The 12,101-nt window shown below is 52.4% G+C and overlaps 1 protein-coding gene and 1 pseudogene across 1 annotated transcript; both read right to left on the reverse strand.

Moving 5' to 3' along the window:
• Nucleotides 1-1,226: 1,226 nt before the first annotated feature.
• Sh2d7 (SH2 domain containing 7) lies at nt 1,227-10,588 on the reverse strand. Its single transcript, XM_004660439.2, has 6 exons — nt 10,413-10,588; nt 8,595-8,684; nt 6,184-6,349; nt 5,500-5,709; nt 2,976-3,650; nt 1,227-1,423 (listed from the first exon to the last, which is right to left on the reverse strand). Exons 1-6 carry the CDS (start codon nt 10,586-10,588, stop codon nt 1,373-1,375), a joined length of 1,368 nt encoding a protein of 455 aa, XP_004660496.2. The 3' UTR covers nt 1,227-1,372.
• A 507-nt stretch (nt 10,589-11,095) lies between these two features.
• LOC105944154 lies at nt 11,096-11,252 on the reverse strand (annotated as a pseudogene).
• Nucleotides 11,253-12,101: the final 849 nt, after the last annotated feature.

Below are 12,101 nucleotides of genomic sequence, written 5' to 3' on the forward strand. Positions count from 1 at the left end.
TCTGTCACCTCTGCAAAGTGCTCAATGGCACCTTTCTTGTTGGTCCCTGAAACATCACCCTGGGAGTGTCACCTCACAACATGAAGCACCTTGGTTTCAGTGCGGGGTCTCCAGAGGATGCCGGGTGAGCATCATTCCCATTTTTCTCCTAACAGTAGTAATCCCTCGATACCATGCAATGATACCATGCATATCCAAGTGGTCCCCAAGGGTGGATTTCCCCCCTCAGATAAGGACCAAGCCCGTTCTGCCCAGGGCCTGAGTGGGGGGAAGTGGGAAGTGTGACTGGTCTTCTGTGCTAATGGATTAGCTGGCTGTGGTCCCCCTCTCCTCTGTCCAGAGGCAGTATGGAGAGGGGACAGAAAGCCAGTTGCTCACCCTACAGAGTTGGGGACACTTGGATAAGGAGAAGTATGGAACAAAAAAAGAAGAAGAAAGATCCCTGGAAGAGCCAGCCTGCTGTGGGAGCGACGGGAGCGAGAGTCCCAAGTACTTGACTGCCCACGCTGGTGTCCAGACAGTGCCTAAGGGGCTCCTTGAAGGCAGAGCCACTAGGGAGGCACTGTATCTCGTGGACAGGATCTGAGAGTAGCCCCAAAGGTTAGGACTGCCTGGAGGCAGAGATGACAAGTCAACTAGGCATGGCCACCAAGAGAGTCCCCAGATGTCCCCAGATGCTGCCCAGCACTGCATCCCAAGCTTGGCCCTGCCTCGCTGAGGGCCAGCTGTGTGGCCACAAACAGATTTGGGGCCTTTTTGGGCCTCAGTTTCTTCATATGCAAGGGAGTTTATATGGTGAGACAGGGATCACGGTGGGGACAGGAGGAACCAAAGGGCAGTTCACTGTCGGAGCCATGGCCTCTGAGGCTGGGCCTGGGCTTCTCCCGCCCTGGCTTGCTCCAAGCCCCTAGACAGGGGCGGAGGATGTGGCCCCTGGTTCTCCCCTCCTCTCTGCCAGTAGGACCACAAGGGGAGGAACCCATTGTGTTCTCAGGAACAATTGTCACGCTGTCACTCAGCCAGTTGGGAAAATATCTGTCTTGGCCCAGGGCCCACCACATGTTTGGCAAGAATCCCAAGGTGGGAGGCAGGTTCCGTCCATCAGCCAGGCCCCCCCCCCATGCGCATCTGACCCCCACCTTTGGCCAGTGCCCACTCTCTGCAGCATTACTTCCTCTGCTTCGATCAGAGGTGCTTAGGAAACAGGACTCAGCTGGGAGCTGAGGTGGCTGCGAGGCCCCTCGTGCCCCTTGCCCAGCAGGTGCGAACGCTGGTTCTCTGAGCCTGGTTCCACAGTGACTGGTTGGGCCACACGTTGAGGTGAGCTGAAGGTGTCCGGGTGCCAGGAAATCCACTGCATGGCAGGCCCTCCTCAGAACTTGTGTTTCTTGTCCATGAAGAAGAGCCTTCGGAGCTTGTCGGGCTGCAAGGGGTGAGAAGATGCTGGGGCCTGGGATGCCCGGGAGGGAGGGGAAGACCCAGGCTCAGAGACCTTCAGCACTGGCCCGGGGTAGAGGCCCAAGACTGGGCAATGAGGCCAGGTTGGAATGCCCAGGGCCTGAAACTACTTTCAGCCTGCAGCTTTAGGATGAGGGTTCACCTTCTTCTGAATGAGGAGGGGTATGGAGGGAGGCAGGAGCATGAAAAGAAGTAGAAAATAATAGGAAACCTCACCTTCCCTCCCCGACCCCCAAGCTCTCTACCCAGCTGGGCCCTGGCTATGCCCAGGTGAGAGGGTGTGTGAGGGCTCTATCCAGCGCATGAGATTGCATCTAGGGGCCAAGCAGACATGGCTTCTGTTCGTGGCCCAGATCTGCAGTCCTCAGAGGGTCAGTACCTCAGAGACTGCTGCATGTGGCGGGGGAAGGGAGGGTTGTAGACATAGCCCTGCTCTGAGGGGGGAGCTGGTGGGCTTCCCATGGAGGCCTTTCACCTCCAAACACGGGTGTCCCAATTCAGGCTGGGAGAAGAGAGCTTCAGGTCTCCCAGCCCTGAAGCTGTGTTCATAAAGAAGAGACTTCCCACGGTCTCCAGGTACAGGCAGCTGAAGGTTCAGAGGGGCCCTCTGCCTCTGAGTGCTGGACCGTTTCCCCACCCCCCAGACTGCCTCCCTCCACCCTCCCGACCCCTGCTTTCTCTTCTTCAGTAGAAATCCTTAGGCTCCGTGGCCCTATTTCCACGCGAGAGGATGTGGGTCACTGTCCTGGGCAGCTGTCCTTGAACGTAACTAGAGGGTCAGTGCATTTTACAAATGAGGTAAATGGAACCTCGGTAGGACTGCCAAATAAAAACAGGACTCCTAGAAACTGGAGCGATAGCTTAGCAGTTAAGGTGCTTGACTGCAAAGTCAAAGGACCCAGGTTCGATTCCCCAGGACCCACATAAGGCAGATGCACAAGGCAGCACATTCGTCTGGAGTTTGTTTTCAGTGGCTGAGGGCCCTGACACACCCATTCTCTTTCTGCCTCTTCCTCCCTCTCTCTCTCTCTCTCTCTTTCTCTCTCAAATAAATAAAGAATAGGACCCCCCCAGGTAAATTTGAATTTTGGGTAAATACAGAATCATTGCATTATCTGAGACATACTAAAAACTATTTGTTGTATATGTACAGTTCAAGTTTACCTGAAGGCTCTGTATTTTATCTTGCTAAACTCGACTGTTCAGCAAGATAAACTGGCTTAGCCATGACTAGTGCTGAGGTCCTCCCTATCTCTCAGAGACTCTGAGGCTCCTGTAGTGGCTGAGAGAGGGGCAGAGACCCCTGCTGTGCTGCAGAGAAATTAAATGGGCTGGAAGCTTCCATCTCCCCCCTCCCCCTGATCTAGCTGCTGCTTCTCCCACCCCTACCCCACCAGATGGGAAAGCTGGAGGCAATACTGAGCAGTGGAAGTGGCCTGCCCATGATTGAGGCTCACAGATCACTCTCTTGTCACCAGGTGTTTCATAAGAACCAGCCACCCGCCCATGTAGCTCACCTTGTGTGTGCGTCCTGCCTTGGATGCTGGGATCTGCTCATAGGTGTTTCTAGGCTCCGGGAACCCTGAGGTCCCCAAGATGCTCTCATAGGCACAGTCCACAGGCCCGGACAGCTTGCTGTATGTAGGACTGACCACAGGGTGTGGGATCCTGGTGACGCTGCTCCAGCAGGTCGGAATCTGCTCGTAGGCCAGGCCTCCTTGGTCTGCTACATCCCTGGCCACCGGTCGCAGGTCTGCCGTCCCAACGAGCTGGTAGGTGTCTGTAGAGCTGACCTCAGAGGAGGACTGAGCCTCATGGCTCAACTGCCTCCAGGTAGTAGCCCGGGACCCCAGGGCCTCAGAACTGGTGGGCAGGAGGAACCCCGAGGCAGTGGAAGACACCACAAGGCCCTGGTCTGGCTTCACTCCAGATAGGGCAGGCCCTGGGCCATCAGGCCTGTTCTGATCTCCACCAGAAGGTTTCCTCAAGGTCTCCCAGCCTAGGGAGCAAGCCGAGCTGCCAGCCAGCGCTGGGCTAGACCTGCAAGACACCTCTGCCCCCAGGCCTGGCTGGGCTCCCTTCATCTTCCTCAGGTCTGCGTAGACGATGTCACCGATGTCACCGGGCCCTGCCGGAGGCTCATCCAGAAGAGAGGGGTTCCTCTGGGGGATGGGAGGGCACCTGTTAGGGGGCTGGAGAGACGGACAAAGAACCCTTTTAAAGGCACCTCATTGCTACAATGCCCTCAGGTCACACGAATTATCTTTTTGTTCTGTTTTTGTTTGTTTGTTTGAGGTAGGGTCTTCTAGACCAGGCTGACTTGGTATTCACCATGGAGTCTCAGGGTGGCCTTGAATTCACGGGGATCCTCTTACCTCTGCCTCTCGAATGCTAGGCTTAAAGGTGTGCGCCACCGTGGTCAACTCACATGAACTGTCTTTGATAATCTGAGGTCCTCTGTCTTGGCCTTAATTTACCTGTTATATGACCTTAAGAGTTCCTGGCTCCAAGTCTCCTTAAGTGCAGTCTTATAATAGTATCCGATTGCTTGAACCATGAGCTCAACACCCAACCCAAGCTCACTCTGCCCTATCTATCTGGCTCCAGTATGGCCCATTGCCCCTTAGAGACCACCAAACCCACCCGCTCACTGCTCTGCCCCCACCTCAGAATGGCCCGTCCCCATGTCCATCACGCATGGATTCTTTCCACAGTTATTTGAGGAGCATCAGCTGCATGACAGGCAGTCTTGGGGCCCGACCAGCCGTGGTGGGTAAGACCGGCCATGGTGGTGTTACATCAGCAGCATGGGGCTATGTAATGGAGCGTGACTGGCTTAGCTACACCAAGGTGACCCAGGGAATGCAGTGCCCGTCATGATCAGTGTTGTGGAGAACGAAGCAAGTGACCGGATGGAAAGAATGACAGCTAAGATGCCGGGCGGGCATGCCTTCGATCCCAGCACTTGGGAGGCAGAGGTAGGAGGATTGCTATGAGTTCAAGGCCAGCCTGAGACTACAGAGTGAGATCCAGGTCAGCCTGGGCTAGAGTAAGACTCTACCTCTTAAAAAAAAAAGAAACAAACAAACAAAACAAAACAAAAACGAATGACAGGTAAGAAAGGCAATATTTGGGCTGGAGAGATGGCTTAGCGGTTAAGCGCTTGCCTGTGAAGCCTAAGGACCCCGGTTCGAGGCTCGGTTCCCCAGGTCCCACGTTATGCACAAGGGGGCGCACGCGTCTGGAGTTCGTTTGCAGAGGCTGGAAGCCCTGGCGCGCCCATTCTCTCTCTCTCCCTCTATCTGTCTTTCTCTCTGTGTCTGTCGCTCTCAAATAAATAAATAAATAAAAATTAAAAAAAAAAGAAAGGCAATATTTGCTCTAGTTAGGTGGGCCTTTCTGAGAAGGGAACACTTCAGAAGAGAATGGGAGCCACACAGCGCAAGGGCCTGGTGGGTTTAAAGCTCTCAAAGGGCAGCGAGGCCTCCACGAGGAAGCAAGGAGCTAGGAGATCACTGGCAGGCCTCGTGGACGTTGAAGAAAAGTTTAGGATTTATTCTAAGCCTGGGGAGAATCCCTTGGAATGCTGTGGTCTGCAAAGTGTCAAGGGGAAAAAAAAATCACTGAGCCCCTCAAATGCGGTGCTGTGGAGAAAGATCCATGACTGCCTCAGAGAGACACCCCGCACCCCCATACTGGTCTTCAGGCATTTCATCAGCATTCTAGGTCAAGCCACACAAGGACCCCGAGGAGTGGTAAACAGGCCTAGAGAGATTACATGACTTGGCCTGAGTCACACAGTCAGAAAACAGCCAACTCTAAACTTGACACTGATCTGGCTGGTCCAGGGCAGGCCGTGGCTTTGGTGGACCACTGACTGATTCTCTTTGGTTTTTTCGGGGGGAGGGGGCCCGGTGCCTGGTGCTCACTCTACACAGCTAAAGAGACTGGCCAGGTGGCTTCTCAGGCCCTGACTGTGGTGTGACACCCTCATGCCTGGTCTAGCAGTCCCCCATCTGCGTGGCTCATGATTTTCCTCACCTCTGCACTCTCCTCCTTGGAGAGGGTCCGGGAACCCACAGTCAGGCACTTCTTGGTGTGCAGGAAGGAGACTTGGGGCTTTGGAGGGAGGCTGGGGCTGGTGGCCTTGTTGGGAGTCACTGAGGAGTCAATGGAAGGTGGATCTCCCAGACCCAGGCTGCTCTGCTGGAGGCCCATGTTGATGGCATCATACAAATCATTGTCCTCTGGCTGGAGGTAGTGAGGAAACAACAGACACATGGCCCTCACTCACTGCTGGCCTCCAGCTGCCTGTCAGGGGCAGCAGTTAAGGGATGAAAACATTCCCACCAGGATCCTGACCTTGGGTAAGACACTTTAAAAGTATTTTTTATTTATTTGAGAGACAGAGAGAATGGGCACACCGGGGCCTCCAGCCACTGCAAATGAACTCCAGACATACGCGCTACCTTGTGCATCTGACTTACGTGGGTCCTGGGGAATTGAACCTGGGTCCATAGGCTTCATAGGCAAGCGCCTTCACTGCTAAGCCATCCCCTCCGCCCCAAGACACTTTTACAATGGGATCATGACCCCCCCCCACCACCTTTGAGTGCCCTGGATAGCAGTAAATAGAAAAGCCAAGGAAGAGCATGTGTTTATGTGACCACTAGCCCAGACTGGACACCCTGCCCTGCCTCCTCCTAAGGGAAGGGAGAGGCCTACCCTGGGGCAGGCAGCAGCGAGGGTCTCTCCGAAGGGCTCCAGCTTCGCCTCCTGGTAGTAGCGCACGAGCTCCTCCAGGGTGCTGTGGCTAAGGGTGTCCCCCGAGATAAGGTAGCGCCGGTTTCGGAGCTGGTTGATGACAAAATGCCGGCAGCGATCGTTGCCCCTGCGGCACAAACAAACGAGCAAAGTGTGGGCCTCAAGCCACACGGGGGATGGAGGGTCCAAGCCAGGGCCACCGGAGCCATGCGGAACTGCGATGTGTTCCTCAAATGATTTAGGGCATTGGAAGGATCTAAGCCAGTTCTGATGACAGCCTCGGGGAAGGCCGGGTGAGCCTGTCACAGCACATAAAATTTAAAGGGGGACCAAACCTTTCAGCCATCAAGAGGTCTAAATGAATGCAGGATCTCTTTTTCTCTTTCCCCTGCATATGTGAGTGAGCATGTGTGAATGCCAGAGATCAACCTAAGGGTCTGCCTCGCTTGTCCTGCACCGTATTCCTTGAGACAGCGTCTCTCGCTGAATCTGGAGCTCACCCAAATCAGCTAGGCTAGCTCGCCAGTGAGGTCCAAGCATTCTCTGCCTCACCACTACTGTAATTGTAAGCTCTCTCTCCATAATGACTGGCATTGCTCATGATTGCTGGGGATCTGAACTCAGGTCTTCATACTTGTGTCGTAAGCTCTTTACCCTCTGAGCCATCTCCCCGGCCCCATAATGCAGTTTGCTCACTTGTTTGTTTTTGAAAAAGAGTCTAGTTCTATAGCCTATGATATCCTAGAACTCATGAAATCCACCTTCATTCAGGTTGGTGCGTTTGCCTCTGTCTCCCAAGTGCTGGGATTATGGCGTGAGCCACCACACCTGGCTGATACAGTATTTTAGATCAAAATGAATATAAAACATCCATCATGGCCGGGCATGGTGGCACATGCTTTAAATCCCAGCACTCAGGAGGCAGAGATAGGAGGATCACCATGAGTTCAAGGCTGCCCTGAGACTAGACTACATAGTGAATTCCAGGTCAGCCTCGCCTAGAGGGAGACACCACCTTCGGGAGGCGGGTGTGGGGGGGGCGCATCATGAAGAAGCTATCAAAGCTTTTAACAGAAACAAGATCCAGGGGCTGGAGAGATGGTCCAGTGGTTAAAGGTGCTTCCTTGCAAAGCCTGACAGCCCAAGTTCAGAACCCACATAAAGCCAGATGCACAAAGTGATGCATGCATCTGGAGTTGTTTGCAGTGGCTAGAAGCCCTGGCACACCCATTCTCTCTCTCTGCCCTCCTCTTTCTCTGTCAAATAAATAAATAATTTTTAAAAAGCCTTTAAAAAAAAGTCTTTTTTCTAATATTTTATTTTTATTTATTTATGAAAGAGAGATAGAGAAAGGCATACACACACACACATACATACACACACAAGGCCTCTAGTCACTGCAAACAAACTCCAGACACACGAACCACCTTGTGCATCTGGCTTACATGGGTACTGGGGAATAAACCAGGGTCCTGACACACCTTCCTTTTCCACTAACAACTGGTTGTTCCTCTACAGAGCTCACCTATAGGAAGCTTTAATACTTTAATTTTTTTCTTGTTTTTTTGAGGTAGAGTCTCTCTGTAGCCCAGGCTGACCTGGAATTCACTAGGTAGTCTTAAGGTGCCCTCAACCTCACAGTGATCCTCTTACTGCTGCCTTCCAAGGGATTAAAGGCATATGCCACCATGCCTGGCACTTTAATATTTTATTTGAGGTGGGGGGAGAATGAGCACACCAGGGCCTCTATTCACTGCAAACAAACTCCAGACACACAAACCACCTTGTGCATCTGGCTTTACATGAGTACTGGGGAATCAAACCCAGGTCCTTTGGCTTTGCAGGCAGGCACCTTAACTACTAAGCCATCTCTCCAGACCTATAGGAAATGTTCTCCAGCTGTCTACCAGGAGGACTTTTTAAAAATTTTCTTTGATTACTTTTATTTATTTGAGAGCAACAGACAGAGGGAGAAAGAGGCAAAGAGAGAGAGAATGGGCATGCCAGGGCCTCCAGCCACTGCAAACAAATTCCAGATGTGTGCGCCCCCTTGTGCACCTGGCTAACGTGGGTCCTGGGGAATCAAGCCTTAAACCTGAGTCCTTAGGCTTCACAGGCAAGCGCTTAACCGCTAAGCCATCTTTCCAGCCCATGGAGGCTATGTTTTTCCAGCCCTCTGAAGGCTGCAGTTCAGGCACTAGCATAATAGTCAGAGCTACTCTGAAAGGATTGGCCAAGTGTGAGATGGATGAACCAGGGAGTCAGGGTGCAGGGAAAGCTAAGCAGTGTGGGATACCAGGCCACATGCTTAGCAGGAGCTGGGTTATATGAGTCTGAGGCTGTCTGCCCTTGGCTAAGAGCTGATCTCTTACCTGTAGGACAAGATGTAGCCAGCAGCCCGGTCACTGAGGCGGATGAGGAAGGAACCAAGAGCTTTGTCCTTGAGTAGTTCCTCTGTCTCCCTGTGCAGAGGACATGCCATTAGCTGGAGCCTGTAATAGACCTGCCCCAGGCTTCCTATCGACCATGGCCTTGAGCCACAGAACTAGACAGTCATTCAATCCTTGATGCAAAACCCCCTCAGAGCTCCGCATGGCTCTGCGGTCTCTCAAGGCTCCGTTTATGGTCTGTCTGGGCTCAAGTGAGAAAAGTGAAGACTGAACCTGGAGCTGGATCTAGATCCTGAGACCACAGTCACTTTCCTACTCCCTGCTTCAGCCTCTCACCACAGGGGCGCTTGTCACTGACTCCAGCCACCAGCTCTCCAACTGGATAGTCACACAGCAAGAATGATTCCATATAGCTAGAGATTTTTAGGTCCGGGGGAATCCCGCCCTTGGAAGTACCAGGTGCAATTGTACAAAATGCGGTCTGCACAAGAGCTTCTGGGAAGACATCCGATGTTTCAAGCTTGGTGACAATAGCAGCTCACAAGAACTCACTGCCCTCAGCCACAGCCGCTTTGTGTCCCTTTCAGCTCCAAGCAGCTATAGGTATTTCCGCATGATGCCAAGTATCTTGGAGGCATGGTGGAAAATTCCAGCTGTCTTCTGGCTTAGCAATATATACACCAGATATTCCCCACCCACACTTACCAAATAGCTTATAATAGAGTACCTGATCGAGCCAGGAACCGCTACATAATTTGCAATGCCAAATGAACATGTGTGATCCCGTGTTCAAAGATGAAGATTGTGTTAAATATTTTATTTACTTACTTGGGAGAGAGGCAGATAGAGACAGGAAAGAAGAGAAAGAGAGAGAGAGAGAGAGAGACAGAAAGAATGGGCACACTGCGGCCTCTAGCCACTACAAACAAACTCCAGATATATGTGCCACGTTGTGCATCTGGCTTTACGTGCATATTGGGGAACTGAACCAGGGTCCTTAGGCTATGAAGGCAAGTGCCTTAACCGCTGAGCCATCTCTCTAGCCATCTCTTCAAGGTAGGGTCTCGCTCTAGCCTAGGCTGACCTGGAATTCACTATGAAGTCTCAGGGTGACCTTCAACTCACAGGGTCTTCCTACTCCAGCCTCCCCCAAGAGTTGAGATTAAAGGCGCGCACCACCATGTCCAGCTGAAGATGAAGAACTTCAAGACAGTGACAGCAAAGTCTTAAGTCAAGTGAGGGCCCTCCTGAGTACATGAGGTCCATAAAGCTGTCCCTGGCATTGTGCCACAACCCAGTGACTAGCAGCATTTCTCATTCCTTCCTCCATCTAGTACTCAGGAAGCTTGGGGACCTTGGAAGCCCACGATCTGACCCTTATAACGCGGGTAACGGGTATGCAGGTTTGCCTGGTTACAGGTCTCTGACTTCATTGTAAACAGCATTCCAAGGCGGCTGATAGACAATATGATCTTGTGGCATTCATCAGTGAATTCCGAGCTGGTCTACACGTGTCCAGCTCCCACCTGGTCCTCTTTCTGTCCTTCCCAACAGCCTGGGAGCCATAGCCAGCGCAGACCCCCGGTCCCTCCCCAAACTAACGTCACTTGTCCGTCCTCAGAAGCTGCCTCCAGAATGTGTGATGTCCCTCATTTTATACCCTCCACCCACCCCTGCTCCCAGAGTCCCTGCCTAGCTAGCATGAAGCAGGAGCCAATAGTCCCAGGATCCTGGGGCCACATTCTCAGCCCCAAGGGGGCTGTGGATCACTTCAGGCCACGTGGTGGGGGGCAGCCTTACTTGCGGGTGATGAATCCATGAAACCAAGGGGGCAGGGCTCCATTCTGCAGGATGTAGGGGGCCTGCGTCTCCATGAACCACTTCAGGGCCAGCTCCTGGAGTTCAGCCAAGCCCTGGCTGTCCCTTGCCTCCGCTGGCATCCTGCCCAGGCAGAGCTGCTCTGGGCTGCCCTCCATCCTGGTGTGCACTGTACGGGAAGCTGAGCCCAGCTGGCTGCAGGCCTCTCTATATCCGCGCACACTCAGGCTCATTTGCCTGCGTCCACACCCTCCCCAGCGCCTGCAGGACACAGTAGGCCCATTGTCACCTTTGGGGCTGGTGGCTGGTTCTCTCTGGGTTGCTCTGGGGCTGGGCATCTTGACTGGCCGGAGTCATTAGCAGGAGGCCACAGAAGCAGCCTGAGCGGGTCGACCAGGCAGTCCATTCCCGGCTTCTGGGCCAGCACAATTGGCTTCTGGGACTGTCTCATTTTAGTCTCTTTCTTGGCTTTGGTTTCTCCTTCTTCTTATTTTTTTTTTTCAAAAGGAATTACATTGATTTTTGGACCAACAAATCCATGTAGATGAGTAGAAAGTAAAATCAGATTCCAAGTAACCCTGGAGAAACCTCTGCTGTGCAGACATTACTGGCCCCATTTGGTAGAATCAGTTGTTGACCGTGACTCGGCACCAGGCTGCAAATCTTTACATACCCAGCTTAGTTCTCCTCTAGCGTCTTCTCTTGGAGTTGTACCTGGTTTTGTTACCAGTTTTCATCCAAATCCATTGGGGGGAACGGGACGGTTTTGCTTTTGTTTCTTGCAAGAAATCGCTTGATTCTGAAAGTCTTGTGAAAAGACATCAGGCAACTGCAATGAACCATGATGGCGGAGGAAATCAGAAGAGCTCTTCTTATTTTTAAAATATATACATTTTATTTTATTTTGGTTTTTTGAGGTAGGGTCTTGCTGTAGCCCTGGCTAACCTGGAATTCATTCTGTAGTCTTAGGGTGGCCTCGAACTCATAGTGATCCTCCTATCTCTGCCTCCCAAGTGCTGGGATTAAAAGCAAGGGCCACCACGTCCAGCTACATACTTTATTTTTACTTGTTTATTACAGAAAGAGAGAGAATGGGCGTGGCAGGGCCTCTAGCCACTGCAAACAAACTCCAGATGCATGCGCCACCATGTGCATCTGGCTTTACATGGATACTGGGGAATGGAGCCTGAGCTCTTAGGCTTTGCAGAAAAGTGCCTTAACAGCTAAGCCATCTCTTTGCTTTAGTTTCTTTCCCTCCCAATCTCCTGTCACAGCTAAGGAAGAGGCCCTGGCTCAAATCCACAGCTCTGCCCCTAGTAGCAACGGAACGGGTTTAAATTCTACACACCCTTCCCTCACGGAAGCTTTTTGTGTGATGGTGGCGAAATCCCATGCTGATTAACTCCTCCTGCCATTCTGGATATATACAGTGCCTGCTTTAGGCCATGCAAATCTGGGCCTTGGGAACAAAGCAGCGAAAGACGGGAAAACACTTGGCAACCATGACATACACATTCTAGCAGAGGAAGACAGATACTAAGCATGCAATACAGACATGCAGAATTCAGCATCGGATGCAGTCGACCTCCAGGAAGCAAGCGGAGGAAGACGGAGCACGTGGGCTGTGTTGTTGGACAGGAGGTCAGGCGGGGTCAGGCTTGCCTGGAGCGA

Source organism: Jaculus jaculus, chromosome 10 (genome assembly GCF_020740685.1).
Source record: "Jaculus jaculus isolate mJacJac1 chromosome 10, mJacJac1.mat.Y.cur, whole genome shotgun sequence".
NCBI classification, from domain to species: domain Eukaryota; kingdom Metazoa; phylum Chordata; class Mammalia; order Rodentia; family Dipodidae; genus Jaculus; species Jaculus jaculus.